Source organism: Candida theae (assembly GCF_024610275.1).
Source record: "Candida theae strain CBS 12239 chromosome Unknown scaffold37, whole genome shotgun sequence".
In the NCBI taxonomy this organism is placed as follows: Eukaryota; Fungi; Ascomycota; class Pichiomycetes; order Serinales; family Debaryomycetaceae; genus Lodderomyces; species Lodderomyces theae.
In genome coordinates this window covers 54,996-81,995 of record NW_026261394.1, presented here as the reverse complement: position 1 = coordinate 81,995, position 27,000 = coordinate 54,996, and the positions used below count along the sequence as shown (strand labels likewise).

General features: G+C 39.4%; 11 protein-coding genes across 11 annotated transcripts; 7 read left to right on the top strand and 4 right to left on the bottom strand. All coding sequences in view use genetic code 12, as the record gives it.

Annotated features, from left to right (window-relative positions):
- Window positions 1-29: 29 nt before the first annotated feature.
- PMT2 (dolichyl-phosphate-mannose-protein mannosyltransferase) lies at window positions 30-2,360 on the top strand (the record flags this gene model as incomplete). Its single annotated transcript, XM_051750970.1, has 1 exon — window positions 30-2,360. One exon carries the CDS (start codon window positions 30-32, stop codon window positions 2,358-2,360), a length of 2,331 nt encoding a protein of 776 aa, XP_051609789.1.
- Window positions 2,361-2,523: 163 nt separating this feature from the next.
- On the top strand, window positions 2,524-3,237 carry ISA2 (Isa2p; the record flags this gene model as incomplete). Its single annotated transcript, XM_051750969.1, has 1 exon — window positions 2,524-3,237. The coding sequence occupies one exon, from the start codon at window positions 2,524-2,526 to the stop codon at window positions 3,235-3,237; it is 714 nt and encodes a 237-aa protein (XP_051609788.1).
- A 112-nt stretch (window positions 3,238-3,349) lies between these two features.
- TPD3 (protein phosphatase 2A structural subunit) lies at window positions 3,350-5,308 on the bottom strand (the record flags this gene model as incomplete). Its single annotated transcript, XM_051750968.1, has 1 exon — window positions 3,350-5,308. The coding sequence occupies one exon, from the start codon at window positions 5,306-5,308 to the stop codon at window positions 3,350-3,352; it is 1,959 nt and encodes a 652-aa protein (XP_051609787.1).
- A 1,641-nt stretch (window positions 5,309-6,949) lies between these two features.
- KGF57_001730 (putative phosphomutase) lies at window positions 6,950-7,960 on the top strand (the record flags this gene model as incomplete). Its single annotated transcript, XM_051750967.1, has 1 exon — window positions 6,950-7,960. One exon carries the CDS (start codon window positions 6,950-6,952, stop codon window positions 7,958-7,960), a length of 1,011 nt encoding a protein of 336 aa, XP_051609786.1.
- A 3,860-nt stretch (window positions 7,961-11,820) lies between these two features.
- On the top strand, window positions 11,821-14,562 carry KGF57_001729 (uncharacterized protein; the record flags this gene model as incomplete). The annotated part of the gene is made up of 1 exon (XM_051750965.1): window positions 11,821-14,562. One exon carries the CDS (start codon window positions 11,821-11,823, stop codon window positions 14,560-14,562), a length of 2,742 nt encoding a protein of 913 aa, XP_051609785.1.
- Window positions 14,563-16,836: 2,274 nt separating this feature from the next.
- On the bottom strand, window positions 16,837-18,576 carry KGF57_001728 (uncharacterized protein; the record flags this gene model as incomplete). Its single annotated transcript, XM_051750964.1, has 1 exon — window positions 16,837-18,576. One exon carries the CDS (start codon window positions 18,574-18,576, stop codon window positions 16,837-16,839), a length of 1,740 nt encoding a protein of 579 aa, XP_051609784.1.
- Window positions 18,577-18,870: 294 nt separating this feature from the next.
- On the bottom strand, window positions 18,871-19,758 carry KGF57_001727 (GCY1; the record flags this gene model as incomplete). The annotated part of the gene is made up of 1 exon (XM_051750963.1): window positions 18,871-19,758. The coding sequence occupies one exon, from the start codon at window positions 19,756-19,758 to the stop codon at window positions 18,871-18,873; it is 888 nt and encodes a 295-aa protein (XP_051609783.1).
- Window positions 19,759-20,507: 749 nt separating this feature from the next.
- On the top strand, window positions 20,508-23,355 carry KGF57_001726 (SRP68; the record flags this gene model as incomplete). The annotated part of the gene is made up of 2 exons (XM_051750962.1): window positions 20,508-22,173; window positions 22,496-23,355. 2 exons carry the CDS (start codon window positions 20,508-20,510, stop codon window positions 23,353-23,355), a joined length of 2,526 nt encoding a protein of 841 aa, XP_051609782.1.
- A 140-nt stretch (window positions 23,356-23,495) lies between these two features.
- Window positions 23,496-23,963, bottom strand: KGF57_001725 (uncharacterized protein; the record flags this gene model as incomplete). Its single annotated transcript, XM_051750961.1, has 1 exon — window positions 23,496-23,963. The coding sequence occupies one exon, from the start codon at window positions 23,961-23,963 to the stop codon at window positions 23,496-23,498; it is 468 nt and encodes a 155-aa protein (XP_051609781.1).
- Window positions 23,964-24,015: 52 nt separating this feature from the next.
- Window positions 24,016-24,669, top strand: YSA1 (ADP-ribose diphosphatase; the record flags this gene model as incomplete). The annotated part of the gene is made up of 1 exon (XM_051750960.1): window positions 24,016-24,669. The coding sequence occupies one exon, from the start codon at window positions 24,016-24,018 to the stop codon at window positions 24,667-24,669; it is 654 nt and encodes a 217-aa protein (XP_051609780.1).
- Window positions 24,670-24,936: 267 nt separating this feature from the next.
- KGF57_001723 (uncharacterized protein) lies at window positions 24,937-26,937 on the top strand (the record flags this gene model as incomplete). Its single annotated transcript, XM_051750959.1, has 1 exon — window positions 24,937-26,937. One exon carries the CDS (start codon window positions 24,937-24,939, stop codon window positions 26,935-26,937), a length of 2,001 nt encoding a protein of 666 aa, XP_051609779.1.
- Between the last annotated feature and the right edge of the window lie 63 nt (window positions 26,938-27,000).

Genomic DNA, 27,000 nt, shown 5'->3' with positions numbered 1-27,000 from the left:
CAAAAATAGATCATTTAATTCCACCGGCAATGTCATCCTCTTCAGCTCAACCGCACGAGACGCTGGTGAATCCAACAAAACCACTACACAAGGACAATCTCTCTACAATTGATGCCAAATATGACACAGATGATGCTGAGCTCCTCAAGAGGTCCCAACATGACCAAGCACAAGAGACAATTGAATCATGGCAGAAATTGGAATCGATTTTGGCACCGCTTTTATTCACATTGTTGTCATTTTTCGTCCGATTTTATCGTATTTCCGTCAATGATAGTGTTGTTTGGGACGAAGCCCATTTCGGTAAGTTTGGGTCTTACTATTTACGTCACGAGTTTTATCACGATGTCCATCCACCATTGGGCAAAATGTTGGTTGGGTTGTCAGGGTACTTGGCTGGGTATAATGGGTCATGGGATTTCCCCAGTGGTGAGAAATATCCCGAGTATATCGACTATACCAAGATGAGATTGTTTAATGCTACGTTTTCTGCATTGTGTGTTCCTTTTGCGTATTTCACAATGAAGGAGATTGGGTTCTCCGTATGGACAACTTGGTTATTCACATTGATGGTTACTTTGGAAAGCTCGTATGTTACTTTGGGTAAGTTCATTTTGTTGGATTCGATGTTATTGTTTTTCACTGTGAGCACTGTCTTTTGTTTTGCTAGATTCAACAATTTCAACACAAGACAAAGGGAGTTTAGTAGGAAATGGTGGAAATGGTTGTTGTTGACTGGTGTTTCTATTGGATGTGTGTGCTCTGTTAAAATGGTGGGGTTGTTTGTCACGACATTGGTTGGAATTTACACTGTTGTTGATCTTTGGAATAAGTTGAATGACAGGTCAATCACGTGGGTTAAGTATGGGTATCATTGGGCTGCGAGAATTGTTGGATTGATTATCGTTCCAATCACAATTTTTTTGCTTTGTTTCAAAGTCCACTTTGATTTGTTGTACAGATCTGGTCCTGGTGACGCTAATATGTCGTCGTTATTCCAAGCTAATTTACTTGGATCCCAAGTTGGTGGCGGGCCAAGAGAAGTTAGCATGGTTCACTCGGTTGTCACTTTGAAAAGTCAAGGTTTGACTGGCGGATTGTTGCATTCGCATGTGCAAACATTCCCCGAAGGTTCGAAACAACAACAAGTGACCACTTATGGACACAAGGATTCCAACAATAATTGGATCTTCCAACGCCCTAGAGGACAACCAAATTACGATCCTAGTGGAAACACCACCGATATCGAGTACGTGTTTGATGGTATGCCAATTAGAATCATGCATCCACAAACAGGAAGAAATTTGCACACTCATGAAATCCCAGCCCCAGTTTCCAAGTCTGAATTGGAAGTTGCTTGTTATGGTAATTTAACCATTGGTGATGCCAAGGACAATTGGATTGTTGAAGTTGTGGATCAAGCTAGTAATGAAGACAAGATGAGATTGCATCCATTGACAACTTCGTTCAGATTGAAGAATGAAGTTATGGGTTGTTACTTGGGAGTTTCCGGAGCAACATTGCCACAATGGGGTTTCAGACAAGGTGAAGTTGTCTGTTTCAAGAACCCATTCAAGAAGGATAAGAGAACATGGTGGAATATTGAAGATCACAGAAATGAGCTTTTGCCTCCAGCACCAGAGGATTTCAAATTGCCCAAGACGAGGTTTATTCGTGATTTTATTCAGTTGAACTTGGCAATGATGGCTACAAACAATGCCCTTTTACCTGATCCTGATAAACAAGATGATTTGGCTTCGTCTTTCTGGCAATGGCCGACTTTGAACGTTGGTATCAGAATGTGTGGATGGGGAGCTGATAAACCCAAGTATTTCATGATTGGGTCTCCTGCAACCACATGGACATCCAGTATTGGTGTTGTGGTATTTGCTATAATCACATTGTACTATCTTATTAGATGGCAAAGACAGTATGTCGATTTCCCACCTGAGCAACCGGGTAGATTGCAGAAGTTTGTCATGGGTGGTATTTATCCAATGTTCGGTTGGGGTTTACATTTTATGCCATTTGTCATTATGGGTAGAGTCACATATGTGCATCATTACGTGCCCGCTTTATATTTCGCCATGATGGTGTTTTGTTTTGAAGTGGAATTGTGGACATCCAAATTGGTTAGAGAAAGATTTTCCAACTCTGGTCGTGGTGGTGGTGGTGGTGGTGGTGTTTCGCCAGTGAATAAAGTTGCATACGTTGCAATTTATTTGGCATTGTATTTTATTGTTGGTTTTACTTTTTACTACTTGAGGTATTTCTCATTTGGAATGGAAGGGCCAAAGGAGATTTGGAAACATGTTCAATGGATAAATTCATGGAGAGTTGCAGATGATAATTATACATAGGTTAGAGGATATTGGTCTTGTAGATTTTTGTGGTTTATAAGTATATGTGTGTGTATGTGTATTGAAAGAATTTTTAAATCAATCACCTTTTATGCGCACCAAAAATCAAACAAATTTCTGTGATTTTTCTTTTACTAAGCAACCCGTTAGATCGTCAACAATAATGAGTTTGAGACACTTAACAAGGACCAAACCACTATCCAGGAGCATTCTATATTCATTACAACCTTATATACTGCGTTTGAGCCCCATCAGATGGAACTCAAGTCCATCGTCGCCACCTTCATCTACTCCAAAAACCCTCAAACCATCATCGTTTGCATTCCCCACGGATCCACCAGCAGCACCAGCAGCACCAGCAGCACCAACTGCACCAAAGAAGCAACACGAGCACCACGAGCAACACGAGCACCAAGGAAGCACAACTAGCGCACCAGGACAAGTACTGGACGATTTCAAAGCCACCTCGCTCACACATGGCAAGACTGATAAAGTAATTGCCATAACTCCTCGCGCATGCGCTAAACTTCAATCAATCAAATTAGAGAACCCAAAAGACACAGCGTTGCAAATACAGGTGGAAAGTGGCGGATGTCATGGATTCCAATATAATCTCCATTTGATCAACTTGGACGAGTATCTAGCCGGTGACAAGAGTGATGATGTGTTTGTGTTTGAGCGGGATGGGGCCCATATCGCGCTTGACGACTCGAGTTTGACGATTTTGCAAGAGCTGAAGTTGGACTATACCAAGGAGTTGATTGGAAGTCAGTTCAAGATTGTGGATTCGCCGTATACTTCAACGGCATGTGGATGTGGTGCTTCTTTTGATTTTGACTTTGACAAGTTGGAACAGAATCAAAAACTGAGGGGGTAAGACTAGGTAGAGTGTATAGTTTGTTTATAGAGATACAGATGGGAGTTTAGTTTGAATAGAGTGAAGTTGCTTGACTTGTTTATAGTAATTTGTTACAAAGTTGTACATTTCTTTAATTAGCTAGTATTTCGTTAATCCCCTTGATGCTTTGAGTCGAGTAAAACCTCACATCGACATCATCATCAGATTCCAACTTTTCCAAATTGGACAATACTTGCAAATTTATCAACTTCTTCAATTCATCTTGGCTGGGGGCCTGGTTTCTATGCTGACATAAGGATTCCACAAGAGTTAAATACGATTTAGCAACGTTGAATCTGATGTTGGGTACTGAATCGGTGATTAGTCCATTTATGAATGGTAATACCTTGTCAACTAGGACAGGGTAATCGATCACGGGGATCAACGAGGTTATAGCAAATAAACAAGTGATTCGGATGATGAAATTGGAATAGTCAATCTTGTTGCTGGTGGAGTCATTGTCGTTGTCATTGTCGTCGGCATCGTCTTCGGCAACGTTGCCATCGTCACCATTACTATCCTTGTTGCCACCTGCATTCTCCTTTTGATTCAATAACCTGGCAATGATTTCTTGTGTTGCCCATTGTGACCCAAATATCACTGTTAAATTCTTCAAGTTTTCAACAGCTGCTTCTCTAATGGCAAACACTGGGTCCCATAACCAAGACATACACAACGACAACAATTCATTGTTGAAGAACGATTGGCCCAACTGATCAGCCAATTTGGGGATATGTTCAATAATGGCCAATCTTACTCTCCATTTGTGATCCTGTGCCAACTCAGTTATAGCAGGAAGCAAATTTGTTGACAAGAGATTGATTCCAATGGTTTCGTTGACCACGGACAAGTTGGAGATGATATTCAATCGAACGTCTGGGAACTCGTCTTTCAACATTGTCAAGAAAATGGGCAACAACTTGTCAATTGTTGGTTGTCTTGTTAAAATGGGGGATAATTCAGTAATTGTTGATGCTAATGACGCACGAACATTTTCTTGGGGATCTTGACTTAAGTCATTGACGACGGGGATGATCTTGTTTAGGATTGTGGCTTTAGTTGGTGGATACTCTGTGAGTAATTTTGCAAAACTTGGCAACTGCTTGGCAATGGCTTTTCGAACTTCTCCCTCGTGATCCTTCATCAACGAAATGAATGGGTCAATCAATTGGAATAAATCCAGTTCGTTATGAGTGAAATTGACGGCGATTTTGCTAAACCTATCAGCAGCAGTGTAACGAACTCTCCAACTATCATCTTTAATCAATTTCAATGCACTTGATAAGAAATCTGAATTGAAGCTATATTCATGAATCTTTTGGAAAAACTCCAAAATGGCAATCAAGACATCAACACTGAGGAATTTGACTGAATCTTGATCATCATTAATCAAATGTTGAAACATTTTCGATATAATTTCCCAATCTTCATTGTTTACCTTGTTGACATCATTAGGAGATTCCTCAGTGAATTGAGTCAACAAGTCAATCAAATGAGGCAAGTTCGTAGCTGCTGCTCGTCTAACCATGGGATAATCATCAGTGACCAATTTCAAATACGTACGCAACAATTCCTTTCTAGTATTTGCATCCACTCTAATAATAACTGCCTTGTATAACCCACACGAAGCTATTTTTTTCAGAAACCAATTACCTTGACTTAAACTTGTAATCAATCCCAAAAACACGTTGTTTATCTCATCCTGACTCAACTCATGACTGATTGTGTTTAACGAAGCAATGGCCTTGTCTCTAACGAGTGGTTCTTCCATTGATGCCAAAATCGTCAATATTTCAATCAATGGTTCACAATATTCGTGACCACCAATCAAGGGAACAAATTCACTCAACTTCGCACCCAATACGGTGAAGACTTCCTCCTCGTCATCTTGAGCAACATCATGCAAAAAGGGCAACAATTCCTTACGGGTTCTCTCAGGACCCAATGCTATGGCTATAGTGTCTAGTTTTTGCATTGCTTCGACTCTGTTGGAAACATCGTCGTGTTTCAATTCGTCCATCAATAACGCAAGTGGGTATAAATCGTCCATTTTTTTGTTGAATGATGAAATGTATGTGTGTGTGTGTGTGTGTGTGTGTGGTGTTGAGGTGGGTTAGTGCTGATAGGGTACGCGTGTATAACAAGAATGTAACTTAGTGGTTCTATGGGAAACTGGGTTAGTCAAATTTGATTAATAATCTTGTTCTTGAGATCTAGTGTGATTAGATATATGAGGTTGTGAGTTGGTTGGTTAGTTAGTTGTCAGTTTTGTTGATTTGTTGATTGTTGAAATTGACAATTTCTCTCTCTCTTTCTCTCGCTCTTTCTCTCACTCTTTATTAAATTTTTCTTTTCCCATTTGTTCACAGTGTCGCATTTATATTATTACTAATTTTACGTCATACACAACACTATTATGCACCACTGTTTTTAGCCTCCTTTACACGACTCTAAACTTTTATAGTCAACCAAACCTCCAACATGATGAATAAATGATTTTTCTCCTTCTTTCTTTTCAGCAACCCCAGTTTGGATTAGTTGTTGAACTATGTTGGGGAAACTACCGACGAATTTTCTGTAATAGCTCGTGAACCCCACAAAGCTTTGGAATCCTTTCTTTGTTATAAATCTTCTTGCAGCCCAGAAGAAGCTAATGCAATCTCACACCAACTCAGCTGCTTTATCTATCACGCGCTAACTACTCCTTAGGAGAAAAAGACTAGACGGATAGATAACGGCAGAAATTGGGAGTCACTTTGGAAACTCATCAAACATGAGCTGCATAGCTCAATCAGTTGATGGATTTACAAGGTGAATTCCTCTCACTTGGGTTAGTTCTGTGAATTGCTCCAAATCTTTAGCATTTGGATTTTTGAAACTGGGAGTATATGGAGTTTGCTCTATATGCTGCTAAGCTGAACGTGACCTTTGTTTGTCATAACTCGCTCATCGCATGCGAATACCCAACATATTTGATAGAAGCATGTAAACCTTGATGATCAAAGATGACAGTTCCATGGCACCGGTATTTAAAGGTGATGACCATGTTTTCCAACTCATTTGTTGTTGTTTTTTTTTATTATTTTTTGTTTAATATACGATGTTAATGTTTGTTATACTTGTTAAATGCCGTTGTAGACTGTGCTTCTCTTACTCTACAATTTCATCGAATGAAAGCGGCGTTCTTTTTGTGATGTGCTGCTGACACGAGAGCTTTGGTCAAGATTCAGTTACTTTTGCGTCTTAAAAGAGTGTAACTACTGGTTCTGGAAAGCCCTGGGTGCGTAATTCCCAGCAATTACATAATAGTGGATCAAACTTTTACGTATTACTGCTATCTTTTGTGAATATACGTGTCTTTCCATGGAGGTATAGTGATGGAATGTAGAATATTCGGTTAATTCACGCCTCCCTTAGAATAACAGCTCCCACAGGGAAATAAATTCAGCATGATCCAAACCAAGGACTCAAACAAATTGGGGACTGTGTGTGTGTGTGTGTGTGTGCGTGGGGTTATGAACAAACTACGGTTTCGGTTGAAGTGAGAAGGGTTGGCTGGATGGTGGGTGAGGGTCATAACGGAAATCACACAAAATCTCACTTTTTTGTATTGTTCAACAAATTTTCAACTTGCCAAAATCTTTCACCCCACGTTTTCTCTAACAAACGCCAGCCCAAGCTCCCACTGAATATGCCCGCTGCAGCACCTTCCCATTTAGACATCATAGATTCAAGGATTTCTCCTGAAGTTCGTGCGGCGTACAATGCAAAAGTTGCCCAATTTCAACGCAGCTCCAAATCGTACTGGGAATTTTCCATCGTGCCCAACAAGTTTGTCCAATCCTTGGATGAGACAGACGACACCACATTCAACTACCTTGATCAGCACTTTGGTAAAATTGGTGAATGGGATGATTTAGTTGCCGAGTTGCACAATTTGAATAAGCAGGCTGATAATGACACCCAATACAAGATTCTTTTCCTTGCCCGTCATTATACCGGGTATCACAACCTTGCTCATACTAAATATGGAGATGATGAATGGAACAACCACTGGTCGAAATTGAATGGCGATGATGAATATACATGGGGACCTGATGCTGAATTGACTCAAGAACTGATTGACTTAGCAAAGAGGAACAGTAAACTAGTAGCACAAGAATTGGAAAACAATCAGCATCGAAACAAGTTATTAATCACACCACAAAAGATGTATGTATCTCCATTGAGCCGGTCAATTGATACTTTGTATTATACCTGGGATCCAATTGTTAATTTACAACAATTGCATCCGTACGTTCAAGAAAACTGGCGTGAAACTACTGGTGTACACACATGTGATAAACGATCAACCAGATCAATAATCGCCAAGAAATATGAGAAGTTGGGGTTTGTTATCGAACCGGGATTCACAGAAAACGATGAATTGTATAAGGATGATTATCGAGAACTGTTTGATGAACAAGCATCAAGAATGAATGTGGCTTTGCAACAATTGTTTAGTGAGAACCATGGAAATGGTGTCGATATCGTGGGGATCACTTCTCATTCCGGTAGTATCAAGACCCAGTTGTTGGTGTTGAGTCATCGGCCCTTTGCCGTACAGACCGGTGGAATGATACCTGTTTTTGTTAAAGCTGTCAGAAAGAAAGGCGGAGAAGCCACAGGTGGTGAAGGTGGGAGAGGATGTGCTCTTTCGTAAAATGTAATAGAGCTAATAGACTGAAGAAGGACGACAAAAGTAGCTTGACTTTTGGGGTAAGCCGTAAGTGGCTAAAGTACTTGCTGAGGCGGTAACATGCATTTCCCCAGTGTATATGAGATGTTTAGCGGGTAAAAATTTTCTGAACCACGATGTGTTTTTCTCTAATACGAAAACTACACTCATCTCGTCTATACCTTCCCTCGTCAAACCCGGTTAGACTACACCAATGCATTGCGTTCAGAAAGCCCCTTTCATTTTTCTTAGGTGGCAATGAGAATTATGGGGTTCCCTCAAATATGTACGATCTTATTCATCTCTGTGCACGAGGGGATCGAAAAACAAAGTTAAGCGGAGACTCCGCGGTCCAGAAAACAAAAGGATAGTACAACAGACAAAAAAAAACAAAAATAAAACAACATAACGACGTGGACAATTGTATTGTTCGTGGCTACTCATATAAAAACAATAAAGATGGCAAACGGGGAGTTCAATAGGATGCTACGAGCACGGGAGGGAGATGGGCAACGGAGGAGGGGCAGAAGGCGGGGGTGTAAAAACGAAATGTACAGTTGCTTATTTGAAGTTGACACCTGTTTCTTTTCTGTTTCTTTTCTTTTCCTTCTTTTTTGTTAGCAACTTTTAGCAGTCTTTGCATAGACTTCAAAAATAAATAGGTATAGTCACATTTACATGAATAAGGTTGCAATTCAGTGGCTATGTTATTCTTGACGAAATTGCAATCAGTTTATGAATGACAGAAGTCAAGCGAGGTACGCGCTTGTATCTCTTCGATCCTTCCCCGTCCTCGGTACTATATATGCGATACTACAACAATCTCCATTAAAAGAAGAGAACAATAAAAATGCAAGTTTTCCTATTATTTTGTGGTTTCTGAAAAAAAAAAAGACTTCTGAGGTGGCACGTGTGCGGAATTGATCTTGGAACTTTTGAAGCAGAAGAAAAAAAAAAGAAAAGAAAAAAATTACTGTGGCTCTACCTTCATTACTGAACATGGCAAAAGATTTTGAACCAGCTCAGTTTATGACAGCAGAGCACAAATGCAACGGATGTATGCCGTGCAAAGTTGTTACTACTTGGAGAGGATATATCCTTTCTTGCGTAGAGCATCGGAAAATCAGTTTTTCCGCATGTAGTTTTTTGTTAAAAGTAACTGGAGTACTTGCCAAAGAGTAGCTTACTTGCCTATACAGCATTCAGATAAATGATCCAAGGTGGTAGAAGAGAGATGAGTCCTGCAATGAGCAACAAAGATGATTTCAGGTGGTATGGAAGGGCAAAAGCAGCTTGAATAGGGAGATAAATCGAAGTGTAGGTTGTTTTTAGAAATCTTTTGTTTTAGAAAGTGTTGCTTTCTTATTTCTCTGGGGTGCAATAATGGTCACACGACAATAACGAGTCATTAAGAGTCACACGACACTTAAGAGGTTGTTGAAAGCAGAACAATAAGGCCCAAAATTTCCCAATGTTTTTTTTCTTTTTCTTTTTTTTTTATCTTTTGTTTGGTGTGTGCTATTGTCTTTGTATTTCACCTTTTTTGGGTTTCTGGTGATTTGGCGGATTATTGTATTTTTGACTGCGAAAATGCCCAATCTTCACTCATTTTTTTTTTTATTTAAATTAGACTAATAACTACACAAACGTTAACGAAATCGTTTCTGTACAGCCTCTTTTCTTGTACAAGCAAGGATACGTTGGGAACTGTCTCAATGCTGAGTTTTGATTCTCTGAAATCTGCAAGAGTTGTTTCCTTTTGTGACTTACTCTCGCACCATTCTGTTACAGATTGACATTACAAGAATTATTTGACATCTTTGCCTCTTGAGATGTTCTGAAGTGAAGACTCGGCACTCCATTGCAAACGAGGTCAACTTTGTATTTCTCCTCACTTCAAGGAGGAGTTTGACCAGTCCCCCCTACTGCCCCTCCCCCCCTTCTCACCTTGAGGAAAATGAGTAAACTATTACTAAGGGAAAATGTTACATCAAGCTAAAAAAAAAAAGAAACCTTAAAAATCGATAAATGGTGAATACAAACCTTAAAATTGGTGTGGATGGGTTTGTGTGGCATGCTCTTTCTTGCAACCTAATCCAGAGTCAATGTAACGTGTTACTAGTGGTCTGTCTAACTTTTCTCTTCAAAGTTGATTCTATACGTTTATTTTTTCTTTTTTTACGTACAGTTAGGAAAGATGTTGTACGAGCAAAGAATATTATCTGCACAGAGAAGTACCGCTGAAACAAAATGGCGATAAGTCAAGCCGTTGAGATGAGACTGAACCGTTGGAAAAGCCGTTTGTTTAGGTAGATATGCATTAATTCCGCGCTTCTAGCACACCGTAGATAGTTTGTACTCCTCCGTTGTTTCAAAAGATTTGGTTTAAGCTTAGGCTCGTGAACCATGTGCAGATATTTTTAGCCATTTCAGCTCTTGTGACATATTATATATTTTTCATTCTGTTCACCTTACATACTGCATATATGCATATGCACAACCTCGTATATTGACTTTTCTGTGTCTGAGAGAGAAAGAAAGAAGACTAGAAAAAAGAGAAAGCTTATCAACAGTTTTTTGCCTCGGTTGAAATGTAGAGTAAAAAAATATAAAAAGAAACAAAAAAAATAAAGAGATAGTGACGTACAAGAGAGAGAAAAAAGGCCTTGCTATCACTTCTCACACACATGCTACAGCAGTCTTTTTGTTTCCTTCCTGCTCTGTAAATATCAATTTTAAACTTGGAGATTGTTTGTAGCTACATTGTGGTAGTGTAAGTTGACAAAATTCTAGGGAAAATCAATTTATTTTTATTTTTTATTTTTTATTTTTTTTTCTGACTATTACTTTTGGTGATAATAAATTAATTACTTATTTTTAGTGTTTCTGCTTTTAACTGTCTTGTGACCAGTTAACCAAAACAGAAGTAGAGTACGAGGAGAAGAAGGTTGGGTCTGGCGTACACAAAAATTCTATCTAGTTAAGCTTTGGACAATAAGAAAGCTAATAAAAGAATGCACAACGCTCTTCAAGAGAGGATCAAGTGCTCAACAGCGCTCTACTTGGCCATTCCCATGGGACATGGCTATCGTTGTTGAACCTTTATGCACGTTTATGTTTCTCCCACTTGACAGGTGATTTCCTGGGTTTTTTTTCTAGAATGTCGGCTCTTTGGTTTCGTTCTGTTGTTGCTATGTATTGTTTCAACTTGTTTTTGTGTAATTAGAAAAATTAGTTTCTGACCCTTGGTACACTACCTTATTGTCTCTTTTCTTGCATAATCAACTAAAAGCATCTCTGATCCAAAATTAACTAATAAACTCACAAAGCAGCCCCTTTTTGTATCCATTCAAAGTTCCTATTATCCACTGTCCATAGCGCCTTGGCCAACAAGAAACTGCCAACCACATTAACCTTTAAATATATATAACCACACTTTCCCTTCGTTGAACCCACATTTTTTTTTTTTTTTGGTTGAAAATCGCATAGTCTGTCTTTTCATTAGTTTCTTTGAAATTAGACGCCAGATTCCTTACATTTCTACCAACTTTTGCATATACTACATTGCAGATATCGTTTATCAACAAGAATACATATCGCATTAGATAGCATTTATAATATAGCAAAACAACACGCCATTTCTGTATCCACTGCTACCTGCAAAATATTACCGGCATCACAACCAAAGTTTAAAAGAGCTACTCTTTAGCTTCAACCCGGTGTTTCACATTCATATCTTTATTACCTTCTTGGGTTCACTTTGATAACCATTTTCTTTTTATGTTTCAACCGCTCTTCCAATAACCAATAAGCAGCACCATTCAAGTTTCTTTCCTTACACATAGATGAAATTTGGTAACAACTTGCAACATTTATCGGTACCAGACTGGAAAAGCTACAATATTGACTATAACGACTTGAAATACAAAATCAAGCAAATTACCAAACAAGACACTCAAGACCTCTCCCTGTTGAAGCATGCATTTGTTGAAAATGTCGATTATGTCAATTTGTTTATACAGACCAAGTATGGTGAGCTAAACCGGAAATTCTCGTTTCTTGAATCAATATTCAACAACCTACTACATATAAAAGATGCAATTAATGACTATGACTCGCTACGATCATTTCTCATAGAGATTGATGAACTCTTTTATCAAGCTATTGAATTGTCAATTGTTTTGAAAAACTTGTCCAAGTTCATCTTGATTCAGAAAATAGCCATCAAAAAGATCTTCAAGAAATTTCTCAAATACTATCAGTACAAGAAAGTGGGTACTAAATTTGTCTTAGACTTGAAGGACAATCATCTCATCAACAACCCTCAATCGCTTGTCAACTTTGATTTAACTCAGTTGACTTTGAAATTGACAAATTTGATCAACTTGATTAAATATGAACGGAAATTCGTCGAGTGTTTTAATGGAGACTTGCAACGCAAAAACTCCTTGTTTTCGTTGGCATCGTCAGTAAATACTACGTCTGACTATCAAACTTCGATATTGGCCAACAACAACAACTACAACCACAATACATCACAGACAATCCCCAACAAGAATGGAACTTTCACCACCACAACCAACTCATCACCAAATACTGCCATCACTACTGCAACAAACACCACTGCCAATTACTTCAACTCCAACCCACAGCAGATACCCACATCTCCAGAGGCGCAGTTTGATTTGACTGTACTACTAAAACGTAATTTCCAATGTCATTGCCTTATACCGAATGAGCTGACTAGTGACATCATCCTCAACTTGAATGTTTACTTGAGTTTGAAGTGTATTGAGGATAATCTTGTTTCAGTGATTTACTTGAATCAGGAATTGTTGAAAGATCCGGCACTAATATTGTCAAGTGGCACTTCTCAACGATCAATTATAATGGCTCCAACAGGTGGATTGAGGAAATACTCATATTGTATCTTGCCGAATGAGATTGTTGAAGTTTTCTTGTTACATTTGCAAGATAGGTCTAATGAAGAGTACAAGAGTCGGTTGTTTGACTACTTTCAAGAGTCTAGTCAGTTGACAAAAAAGACTATAAACTTCATTATTTCCAATGACTATTTACCAGTAACAAGAACATTTTGTCAACGCTCGAGGTTTAGAATTGATAAAATTAGCGGTGACGTCAATAAAAGTGATGGCATGTTCTCTGACCCAATTGCATCGTCTAGTCAACAGCAGTCGCATCCTTCGCAAATCGATGAAAACGATTACTATCTTGCGTTGGAAAGCAATATTTGCACCACCAACAAGCCCAAACACATCAACACCATAGCTTTTCCTGAAAATTACAACGATATGGACTGCTTTCCACATAGTCATCTTGGGATATCTTCCAATGACTTGAACTTGTCAGAATTTGAATCGTCATTAACGACTGAGGTTGATTCTCAAACAGGTGTTGTGAGAAATAGTTTTTCCTCATCATTTGCTCGTCGATTTCCCAAAAAACTACAAATGATTCTTCAAAACAATGCTGTATCGTTATACAAAGGATTCAACTTTTATCAATATCAGATATCCTGTTACTACAACATTGTACCCAATGGAGAATACATCAACAATCATTATTCAAACTTGCTCAATTTGAACTTGTTGAAAGAATTTGAGGATATTGACGCCTGCAGTCACCAGTTGAACCAAGAAGAGGATTTGATTCGAGCCAAGTCTGATGATATAATGAAGCATAAAATGTCGATGCAAAATCTTCAACAGCAGGATCAGGCTATTGAACAACAACAAAGGCAAGTGAAGAATATTCAGTCGAGATCACGCAACAACAACAACAACAACAACAACAACCAACAACTTCAAGATAGTTTTGGATCGAGTATATTTGACCATGCAAGACGTAACTCGGGAAGTGTGTCACCAAATGAAGTCAATTTGACTGACGATGTGGCCAATATTGAGGACACTGATGTATATGATCTACAAACTAACCAAGTCACCAAATTCCTAACTTCAATTTTCAACCTCAAGCAGAAATTTTTCCACAATGGGGGAGAGCCGGCCAAGAACAAGTCACAACACAAGCAAAGATCCATCCATGAAAACCCCTTTTACTTCTCCCACGATGAGGATGGTGACGAACATCAGCACTTGCTTGATCCATATACTAAATTACTTTCATTATACCACCACCAAGACGACATCAACAACTACTCAACCTACGATTCCATCAATGAAGAACCCATGTCCTTTTTCCAACGTAATGAACACCAATTGAAATTTGAATTCGACTACGATCAAACATTATCCTACATTTACTTCACCCTAACCATAATCTCCCTTTTCCTATGTGGAATCCAATTGGGAACCATATACTCCATCTTCACCAGTATTGACGATATCGAAGACTCCAAGTTCCTCATTAGAGATAACTTGGGAATTTTCATTGTGTTGGTGTTGGGAATGATCATTTCGGTGGGGTTCAATTTGTTGGCGGTGAACTTGATGTGGTTTAGGTATTCTACACCGGTGAGGTTTCATAAGTTTTCTGTGTTGGGAGCTTTGATTATCAACTTGATTGGATGTATATGGAGCTGTGTTTTGTTGTTGAATTGCTTTTGAAAAGAGAAAAAAAAAGGCACCCCACTTGCATTATATTCTTTTAGCATTGATTGATTTTATCTTTTATTTTTTTTCTGTATAACTATATACATTACCTTTTAATTCTACAGAGATTTGCATTTTGAAGGAGATTGTAGATGGAGAATGAGTGGGAGAAGGGGAGTTGGTACTTTAGTGAGAATCCATTGGCTAAAGTTGCCCAAAAAAAAAAATTGCAAAAAAGAAATCTCCCGGGGGCGAGTCGAACGCCCGATCCCAAGATTACAAAATCTGGAAATATTTACAGTCTTGTGCTTTAAACCAACTAAGCTACCAGGAGGATTTCGCGAGAAAAAGATGAAATTGCTGGACCAAAGAAATTGGTTTTAGTCACGTTTTACTAAGTTTTTAATTTTTTGACATATTTTGCAACCTAATGTCGTTTTTTGGATGCTTGGCCACAAGAGCGAGTTGTAAAGGATATATGTTCCTTGATACCTCTTTCTGTTTTTATTTGAATGCTATCATTGCATTCAAACAACAATAGAGCTCATTGCAAAATCTAAAAGCATTAATCATTTATTAATAGGATATACATAGTGGTAGCATGCACCCTAGTTATAGTTAGTGTTGTCCTCGTTATCATTAGTAATAGTCGCTCAGTGTTCATTTTGGAAAAAAAGGACAAACAACCCAAAAGGGGGGCCCACTGAGTCGGTCAAAGAGGGAAAAGCTGATTGAATGCCAAGGTGCTAATGAGTACCGTGCATAAGACGGTGGTCATGAACAGACCCGACAACCAAAAGACAATTTAGACACATTGAATAAGTAATTGACCAAATCAACCTCCTCCTTTCTGCTGGATTACAAAACAAAGACAAGCTGATCCTTTACGACTTAGAGGATATCGTTTCACTGCTTTACACTTCACTGATGGCGCATAAATGTGGTTCGAGAAATACATGAAAAACCTCGGGTTTGGAAAGTATTGGAATAAGAGTGATTGCAGTCTTTGGAAAATCAACTAATCCCTCAACACCTGACTCTAGTTATTGACCCCTTTTGTGCTAGATCTGTCCAATGATGTGGCATGACATTGTGTTGTGTGTCGAGCATCGGCAGGAAAAAGTCGCTCGATTATTGACACGCCAACTGTATATGATTGATAAAGAATCATCTCTGTTTATATAAGAAGCTAATCAAAAATTTTTTGAAACATCTAAAAACGAAATTATTTTGTATTTTTTGTTGTGGTGTATATGCCAAGTATAATAATGCAAACCGTAAACACGTTGCAAGGCGTCTTGGCTCGTATTGTAATTGCTAGATTGGGAAACAAAAGCAACCTTTGAAACGCACTTACACATTATTGAAGGTTGGCACTTGTCGGGTGTAATGACTAAAAGAGGGATATACGATCTTGGCAAAGAAGGGGAAAAGATTGTCCATGGCTTGTCATTTCGTCCCATTGACTTATAATGTGGTCTAAGGGTATGAGTACGGTTTACCATGAGGACGTTTGGGATGTAGTGATAAGCATATACTACCGTTCTGAAGTGTAGATTTAGTTAGTTCCTGTAAAAGTGTGCATCATAAATTGTGTGACACCTCCATGCCAGGTTTTCAAGGATTACCCAAGTATAATAAATCATAGTGTCCAATAATGTTTTGGTATTTCGCTTGGTGTCTGTTGTAGTACTCCGCAATGTCTCTTACTGCTTTGGGTGCAAGTTCCTGCACGTGTCGTTGATCACGTGTAACCCATATATAATTGGCCCCGACCCAAATGACCTCGCCCCCCCTTCACTATATTGACTCCGATGAAATATGAGCCTACGGTAGGATTTGATGGAGAGGGCGGAATGGTAGGGTATTCCCGACTATTTGCAAGGTTTTTGGGAAGAGTGCCGGGTTTTGCGGCTTGCACGTATACATGCTAATTTTGCGATTAAATTTTGCTTTTGCTCGGTTTTATGATACTCAAAGGGTCTTAGTCTAAATACACTGAAGCAAATATTGGATTGGTTGCCAAGTTCATATGTAATAAATGATTTTTAAAAAAGTGTTGTAATTCATGGAAGTACATGTAGATATCTCTCATTCTCTACGATAGGTATCATTAGAGCAGCCACATTGTTGGCCAAAAAAGTGGCCGTGACTAAGCAAGCACTCTCTAAAAAAAAGAAAAAAAAAAAACACTAGACATATTGCAGTATATTGTTAATCACAAGCTTTTTCCAGCGTATACTACTCTGCGTCGCAACTTCTATAATATACTACAAACTACCTGCACTGCTACACTCTCTGTTTCATATTTCGTCTTTTGTTGATAAATGACAAACTATTGGTGTTGTTGTTGTTATAGTATAAATCATTTTCAATCAATTTGTTATTTCCTTGGTAAAAGATCTTGAAACAGTAGCCAAAGTTAACAAGAATTGACTTGAAGCCGTACTTTGCAGTTGAGACTATTTGTGCATGCGATTGAAGATGTAGTGGGTATGCAGTTTTTTTCCCATCACTGAGTGAAATGATGAAACCTTCGTAGGACTCCTTTGAAGGCGTAGTTGACTTGGTGTTTCGCTGTCGCAATGAAGTAAGTCCTTGATTTTCAAAAACTGACGATGAGTGATTCGTCCTTGATGTCGTTTTCTCCTTACTGTGCACCTTTTCAAATCCGATAATCATATTGACGTCACTGACCTGCCAGCATTTTACATCTTCATACCAGTGCTGACTCTCGCAAACAGCACTGAATCCAAGACATCTGATTTCTCGCGGATCTCTTTCAGCACGAAGACATATACTGTTTTTAGATCTTTGCAGATCAAGTTTGAAGGTGTGAACAATCAAAATACCCGAGTCATCTTCGTACACCAATGACAATGACGTTACCGAAACACAACCGCAGAATTTACAATGTGTTGGTTGTGAGTGGGCAACTTTGAATGTGCCAGGTCTAAAGTGTCCAATGTTGAATGTTTTCAAAACGAGACCAGTTTGAACATCTATTAAAGAAGCTGTGAAATCGCAAACGGATACGACCATGCCTATGAAGTCAATGGGGACAATGACAGGTGTATTGAGTTTATGCGATTGTTTCATAGTGGTTACCACATAATTCCCACCAATGGAAAGCTTGATTGGAAAATCTCGAAAGACAAAATTGTTGTTAACCACAACTCCAAGTATAAACCCTCCATTTGTTTTTTGACAAACAATTTTGTCATTAACTCTTGGTGTTTTGACCTTTGCAGCAGCAGAAAAAGGTTCAAATTGCTGTTGCTTCAAAGAGCCATCTTCACAAGATAAAACCAAAACTGTGCCATTATTGAGCACAACCACAAAATCCTGAGATATATGGCCTTGCTTGACCTTGTTGACTGGTTTGGATATAGATGACGGGGAAGGAGGTACGACGAATGGGGCAGATGGCGCGGCTGTCAATATTGGCGAGTCAGGACAGCGAATGATGCCGCTATGAGAATCGGGCAACAGTGAGCTCGAGCTTGCTCGTTTATCTCGTAACAACTTTCTTGCCAAGAATCCTGGTACTGTCTTGTGTCTGAAAAATGACTCCAACACCTTGGAGTTTCGATTTATGTTGGGGTGTTGTTGAGTCCACTTTAATTGAAAGTGCTCATAACAGTAGATTGAACCTTTATTAAATGATATGAGAACGACGTGGGTCCCATCGTCACTAATGGCGATATGATTGACTGGCCATATATCAGTCGCTAGAACGTGCTTTTCGCTCGAACTTGGAGACCAAGCTGTCACTGCATGATTGAAGTCCAAGGATACAACAATTGGACAGTTAGGGTTGGTGATCACATTTAGTATATCTGATGATTGAAGACTTCGTAGTTCGATGGAGTTGAGTTTCTCTTTCTCTGGGTTGATATAATGACTAGTAGTGTCAATGGAAGGGGATTTTAGCTTGAGACAAATAAGACTGACGGATGCTACAAACACTATGGCAAGAATTCCTTCCACGTAAAACAGATTAATAAAAGACTGATCTAGTTGAATCATATTATAAGCATCTCGTTCTGTATGGGGTGTAGGTGTGCGTTGTGGGATACTGTTGTCGCTTTGGTGTAGAATCTTCCAAAATTTGCGATTTTCTTTTTTATTTTTTTCTCTTTTGCTCTCGTTAAATGTCACTTGTGCTACACTCAATCAATCGGATTTAACACAATGCTTTTGCAACTTGACTATTGGCACCAGTCACTCAAGATACTCTTTACAATTACGAAATTCACCGGAATACGAATTGTATTTCAAGCATGTACATTCTAGTTTATACGCTTATAATCTATACTCGTTTCAGTCACTGAAATTGTTAAAGCCTGGGTCACAAGTTCTAACAACACCATCCTTTTCTGAAAGCTTGTTCAACGTTTCGAAATCTTCCTCACTCAAGGTGAATGTCTTGATGTTGGAAATGATTCTTGAGTCGGTAACTGACTTTGGCAAAACAACGGTGTTTCTTTGCACAGCCCAAGAAACCAAGACTTGAGCAGGTTCAACACCATTCTTTTCAGCAATTTCAGTAATTGTCTTGTTTTTGAACAATGGAGATTCACTGGAGCCCAATGGTGAGTAAGCTTCCAAAACAATGTTCTTGGATTTCAAGTAATCGTACAATTCAGGTTGAGTCAACAATGGGTGAGCTTCAACTTGGTTAGCGGCTGGCACAACATCAACACCATCAGCGTTCAAAAGCTTTTCCAACTTCTTGACGGTAAAGTTTGAGACACCAATGGCCTTGACTTTTTTGCCTTTCTTGTAGATTTTTTGCAAAGTCTTCCAAGTGTCGACGAAATCGTGATCTGAGTAAGGCTTGTCCGTCTTTGGGTCAGTTGAGACTGGCCAGTGAATCAAATACAAATCGACATAGTCAAGACCCAATTTCTTCAAAGACTCATCCAAAGCTGCTTCAACATCCTTGTGGTTTTTGTTCCACAATTTGGTGGTAACAAACAATTCCTCTCTTGGGATCTTGGCAGCTGCAATACCTCTGCCTACTTCTTCTTCGTTTCCGTAGATGGCAGCAGTGTCAATGTGTCTGTAGCCATTCTTCAATGCAGTCAAGACTGAATTGTAGGCAGCATCTTTTTCACTAGCACGCCACGTTCCCAAACCAACGGCCGGGATCTTTGCACCTGTGTTTAAGGTGAATTTGATTGTGTTGACCTTCAATTGAGCTGACATTGTGATTTCCTTGTTAGTGTTGTCTCTGACTGTGGAAAGAGTGCAATTGTTGAAAAGAATTGACCAGAAAGGCGAATTTAGCGGTTATTTATATTGTTGCTAATATGTTTTTTTTTTGCTGTGTATTTGTTCCGAGTACGCTACAGATGACAAATCTGACAGCAAAAACTAAAAAAAAAAAAAAAGAGAAATGAAAGTTTAACGCCACACAAAATGCAGAAGTTATATATATGGTTGTGCTGAGTTTTGTAAAGCAATTAAACAGCCCTCTTCCTCCCCCCCCCCAAAAGAAAAAAAAAAAAAACAACCAAAATATCTCGGAAAATTACCTAAAACGGAGGGGGTGGGAGGGGGTGGGGGGTGATACTACCCGCACAACTCTCAGGGCCATACTTGACCTAAGACAGTGATATAGTGATATGACATCATTGTATTACTCAGCAAAAGAACAGTTGTTACCACTTTTGTGATCAACAGAGTACAATAGAGGGTTATCGGGATTGCTAGCCACAGTCCAAATATCTCAACATACAGGATCCGTCAACTTTCATTGCGATGGAAGCCTTTTCCAGATTCGTAGCACCCAACTACTCTCACTCCAAAAGAGTGTCGTGTGAATTGTCGTAAATGAATTGCTGGCGAAACCAAAAGAAGAAAGAAAAAAAAAAAAAAACAAAAAAAAAAAAACTTGAAAAATTCAAACTGCAATTGAATCGACAAATTGAGTATTTCGAATTCAGCTTTCAGTTATGGAGTCGGTACTTAATACCACCTTGGGTACACGTTTGAGTGCGTACTTGGTCACAGCAGATGATTTTAAAAGACAAAGGACTAGGGTCAACAAGAGAATTCTCAAGCTACGTCGTGACCTAAACTTGGTCACCAAGGATACCAAAAATTATAGCGCAAAGGAACAAACTTCAAAGATCACGCCTCAACAGTACAATGAGAACAAGGACTACGGATTGCTTGAGCTACTTTTGGCTGAGAGGGATATGTTGTATGCACATGAGATAAAAGCGAAATTGGACATCAATAGTGAAAAATCGTCATCGTTTACCACTCTATTGAAAACCAAGATGAAGAGAGCATTATTCCATGTTGACAACTTGATAAAGTTGACTGCAGACGAGACCGACAAGAAATTGCGCATTGAGGTTTACATTTATGCAGCATTGGTTGCTGGACAATTATCAATTACTAGGAAACAATGGGCAAAAGCATTGAATGCATTTTCGATAGCAAAGTGCAGTTTGGACTATTTGAATGCACAGGATAGTGATAAGGAGTCCTTCAACAAGACTTTGTGCTCTGAGCTACTTGAAAACACAGTTGACCCCTCTTTGAATTTGGCAGCGTCGCAATTACATGACGTTCCAGCAACTGATTTGAAGACGTTGTCAAGAAAGTACTGTCATGAAAGATATTTCCCTAGAATTTCAGTTGCTCTCGACTTGATCGATCCACTGTTCACCAAGGACATCTCGTCTTCAGTACAGTTGCAAAAAGAAGTGGATTGGAGGGGTCACGTTGCTACAATTTACAACGACGAACTTGCTTACAAGATCCAAGAATTAACCAGTAACAAGGAGTGGCTGGAGTACAATGACGTCAATCAATTTGATCACGTTATTGCATCTTGGATCAGCATTTTGGAGTTGCATAAAGAAGATTCGCAGAAAAACAAAGATGACGACGACATGGAAAAGGTTCAGGATAGAGCAATTTTATCAACTTATATCAACTACAATTTACTCTTTACGAAACTCAAAAGAGATTTGTTGTTGGTAGGCCAATTGGCAGCTCACAATAATGTTGAGGAAAATAAGGATATCATTCGAATTTACTCCGGCATCACCCAACTAGTTGACGAATTAAAAGAGCTTCCTGGTGTCTACAATGACGAAGACCTACATGAATCGCTAGAAAATTTGGAAAAGTTTTACAATAGTCAGAAGAATGTAATCATTGCTGAGTCGTACCAGTTCAACAGCAGATTTTCAGAAAGCTTGAAAATTTACAACTATGTCAATCAGGAGTTGAAAATCTCGCATGACTATTACAAAGTTGAGTTCCCATTTGAAGTGAGTACCAATACCGAAGTTGCCCTTTTTAAAGTGCATTTGGAAAAGAAGGTTTTGCAAGCACAAGTTAGTGCCCAATTTGAACAGAGTAAGAAGGCCGCCTGTTCGAAATATACAATTGAGGATACAAAGAAGTTCCCTCTTGGATTGGAGGTGATAAATCTCGACAAGATTGAGCCAGTGATGTGTAAACCTGTTTTGTTTGATATTGCATTCAACTACATTTCACCTGCTCCAGAAGCTGCACAACCAGTTCAAAAACCTACTCCTGCAAGTGAGTTCAATCTGGAACAAACGAAAAAGCGTGGATTCTTTGGTATATTCGGTGGACGTAAGTAGAGATGTGAGAGTAAAGTTGTTTCTAGTCGAAGCTCAGCAATGAAAATTGATGAGCTTGTTCAAAAAAAAAAGGAAAAAAAAATAAAAGCGATCCATACGCGTAGACATTGAAAAATTACAGTAGCCTAAACCTTAAACCCAAACTGCTATTTGTCTCCACTACCATACACTTATGAAGAAAGAAGGACTGGCATTGTTGTTAGCAATATGTGTTGTGGGTTTATATAGTACGTTCCTCACGTGGTCTGTCTTGCAGGAACGTATCAACACTACTCCTTACGGCGAAAATGAATATTTTCGTACCCCCCTAATAGTGAACAGTGCTCAAGCATTCCTTGCATCGATAGTTGGACTATTATACACAATCGTAACGTCAACGTCCTCACCATTTGATGTATTCACACAGAATGGCAAACAAGGATGGCAGGTGTTCAAATCATTGGTCTTGATATCTGTATGTTCAAGTGTTGCATCTCCAATTGGATATAAATCTTTGGCACATTTGGACTATTTGGCCTACTTGTTGGCAAAATCATGCAAATTGATTCCAGTAATGTTTGTTCATTTCACACTATACAAGACTAGGTTCCCATTGTTCAAGTACGTTGTTGCTCTGTTGGTGACTTTGGGAGTGACGATATTCACCTTGGCCCATTCAAAAGAGAGTAAAAAGGTTAATGATGGGAATACACCCTTGGGATTGGCTTACTTGATTGGGAGTATGCTACTCGATGGATTTACAAACTCCACCCAAGACCAGTTGTTCAAGATTCCCCTCCAGAGGAAATTCACTGGTGCTAAATTAATGTGTGTTTTGAATTTGTTCATATTTGTACTTACTGCCGGCTATATTATTCTTTTCCAAACTGAGCAGATCACCAGCACTTTCAACTTTATTCAAAAGTATCCTCAACTACTTTACGATATTGTCATTTTTGCCGGCTGTGGTGCTGTTGGGCAAGTGTTTATATTTATTATATTGGAGCACTTTGACTCAATTGTGTTGATAACGGCAACGGTGACGAGAAAGATGTTAAGTATGATATTGAGTGTGGTTTTGTTTGGACACTACTTGAATTTCAAGCAGTGGATTGGTGTGGTGATGGTTTTTGGTGGGATTGGGTTCGAGGCTTTTGCCAAGTCTCAACAAAAGAGAAAGCGTAAAAGCAATTGAAGGGTGAGTTGTACATGTTCACTTGTTTGTTTGTATATACTGTGTCTTTTACATAACCTAGTCCCATTTTCGTTTGGCAATAGTGCCAACTTTTCTCATTCACGTGCGTTCCTTCCCCTTCACCCTCCCCCTCTTCCACCTCATTGAATAATTCCATCCAAATACTCTTCAATCTTTTTCTTGATATTCTCTTTAACCTCTAGCGGTATCGATTCTTCTGCCTTCGGTCTCACATATGCATATAAATCACCTAAGCTTTTTGTCTCCAATTTCTTTTTATCACCTCCCTCATTTAGTCTATCGTTTGCAATCTGTGCCACTTTGTCATACCACCCACTCTCATACAACTGTAGTTTGAGCTGCTTATTGATGAGATCGTAGTTCCCTGAGGCAACCAAGTGTTCTTGAATTTTTGATTTGATTTGGTTTAGCTCATCTTGTTGCGTCATCTTTGGTGTGGTTGCGATTGAGGACAAGTGACCCAAATGAAAAGCTTCTGTTGCAAATGTAAATCCTCTATAGTTATTGAGGCTGAGTCCTAGATAAGCGTATCCGTTGGATATTGTATGCCACAAGTGATGCGCTTCTGAGTTTTGTCGGTTGATCATTTTGATATTTTTTTTTGCAATTTTCCAACAAAAGCAATCATTTTCTTCTCCTATGCTAAGATCACTTCTTACAAGAGCAATGTCCACAAAAGCTTCCCCCTACAAGGCCAGAGTAACTGCAATTGAACCTTTGCAACAAGGCAAATGGATTCAAACGAGAAAGATCGAGTACAATGACCCCAATGGGAAACCCAAGCAATGGGAAATGGCTGTGAGAACCACTAGGACAGATACCACAAACGTCGACGCAGTATCCATTGTTTCTGTCCTACACCACGAAAACAAGGCTAAGGAGTTGGTCTTGGTTAAACAATTCCGCCCACCTTGTGAAAAAGTGATGATCGAAATGCCAGCCGGTTTGGTGGATCCCAAGGAAACGATAGAAACAACAGCGGTTAGAGAGCTACTTGAAGAAACAGGTTACCACGGCACATTCCGTAAGCAGTCCCTGATTATGTTTAGTGACCCGGGATTAACCAATGCCAACATGGTTTTGGCTCATGTTGATATCGACTTGAAAGACCCCAAGAATCAGAACCCAGTGCCACAATTGGAAGAAAATGAGTTTATAGAGACGTTTACTCTTCCCTTGGAGAACTTGTTGGAAGAAATGGAAAACATCTGTGAAAAGGAAGGTTGTTCGGTTGATGCGAGGTTGTACCATTTTGCCAAGGGTATACAATTGGCGAGAGCTTTTCAATTGTGAGTAGTAAAGAGTGTCAATGTCATTGGAGTAGTGAATATCAAAGAAACTAAGTAGAATAGAAGATGCACGGCATAGCTTTATCGTAGATTTCATCTCTTTTGCTTTTAAGAAATGCTGTTAACAATTACCCGCTTCAGGCGATTTTATATATCCGCAGCTCCCCACCCCCCACCAAAAAAAAAAAAAAAAGAAAAACAGTTGGGTTCTACACTTCACCTTAGTTCTGACCCCAGTTTTTCAACTAACCAGTCTCGCCAATTTCACGCAATGACAAGTATAGATCCATCCAGCGATACAGGAGTGTCCGATTCATGCTGTTTCTGCTTAGGAACTGATACTGACATTCCATCGTTTGGTACCATTCAAGATGCGCAGGACATGCTAAAGCCATGCTCGACATGTTCACTAGTTTGCCATCGTAGGTGCTTATTGGATTGGCTTGACACGGTTCCTCCTAACAAATTGCGTGTCATTCATGCGTCTGCAACACCGGCCGACACTTCTTTATTAGCAAGGATGCATCAGGAACATGGTGGTGATATTGGTATAGGGCAGGCACGCACTACAAACACAACCATCAGAATCGACTTGACGGCACAAGCTCTTGAGAGCTGGTTCAACAATATCACAAGTTTCACAAACAACGAAGATGATACGGATGTAGATGCCGAAGGTGAAGGTGAAGGCGGGTCTTTGGAAGATGAGCAGGATTTGGAGCACCCTCATGACGGTCACGCGACTCCATTAAGCGACCACAATAGCCACGGTGAGGATTCATTTAGCAACTCTAGAGAAACCTTGGTTTATATTCTAGCACCTTGCCCACAGTGCAAGAAATGGATCATGTTTTCCATGAAGAGGTCGTTGCTACTCACGCTCCACTCTGCATTGAAATCGACAACCACCAAATTGATTCGATACGGTGCTGTTTTTCTTGGAATCACGTCGGCACTCACTGGTATAGCATCAATGGGGTACATTGGGTTAACAAGCGTGGGCATAAAAATGATGGACAAGATCGTGCCTGCCCCATTATTGGTACGATTATTGACGCGGAGAACCTTGCTCAAGTCAACAAGTACGTATTCGTCATTGTCGAAAATACTATTTGGTAATTCGGCTTCATACGCGGTGGATAATTTGGAGCAAGCATTAGTTCAAGGCTTGATTGACCCGTTGAAGTTCTCCCGTATTCCAGTGTTGCCAATTGTAATGTACCGAGCTAGATCATCTTCCATTTTCAAGTTGATTTTTGGTCGTCGCGATGACGAGTATCCCAGTGCGTTGATTACAGAGCTCATGATTAGTGCTTATATTTCTTCTATTGGTGACCACGCTTTAGTTCGAGCCATCTACAGAAATCTCAAGGCTGATATCACAAGTGGACTTCAGCATGGGTTCAGTTTCACAGCTAATCCATTGAGAAACATTGATTTTCTTTCTACAAACAATATTATATCCATGTTGGTTCCTTTGAGATGGGCGTATGATCTCTTTTATCGTCTTTCGTTCAATCGTGCCTACTTTAATCTCACCATGGAATCTCGGCCCAGAACAATAGCAAATAGTCTAAGTGAGGCTGAAATTGATCAGTTGGAAAATTTGAATAGCCAGTTGAATGACTTGACCACCAGAAATCGCAAAATCTACAACACCATTGATAAAAGCATTGAAGCAAACTCATTCCTAAACATTCCTGTTATTTCATCATGGATCAAGTTTGCTCATAAGCAGTTTGTTTACTTGCACGCATTACGCAACACATGGCTCAAGTACATCAAGTTGACCTTGACTTCAAATGTGAAATTCACATGGGCATGTCTTCGATACGACTATTCGACACCATTAGCAGCAAACGGAACCATCATCAAATCACTAACAACAATCTTTTGGCCATACCTTGCTTCCAAAGTCGGTTTATTGATTGCTCCTTTGCTAAGTAAGAATTTCGCCGCTTTTGATAAATTACACATTGATAAAAAAATCCTCATTGCAAACATTGTTGGATTGGTTCTTGTTGCCATTGCCAAAGAGATTCCCCAGCTCTATATGGCGCGGAAAAAAGTGAAACAAATGTCACGAATCGTGCTGGTTGATTCGAATGATCTTGGGATATTCAAAAGCTTGACAGCAAGTCTTTTACAAGAAGGAAGAAACGGAAGTAGCGATGATGATGATGATGGTGGTGGTGGTGGTGACACGTTGGCTGAAGTTAGCGACGTTTTAATCAATGATCTCGCAAACATACCGGGTAATTTCCCTCAGTGAAGCGAGAGAGAGAGAGTAGCAGTGAGGGGCAAGTACTTATACACACACCGGCATGCACATTGG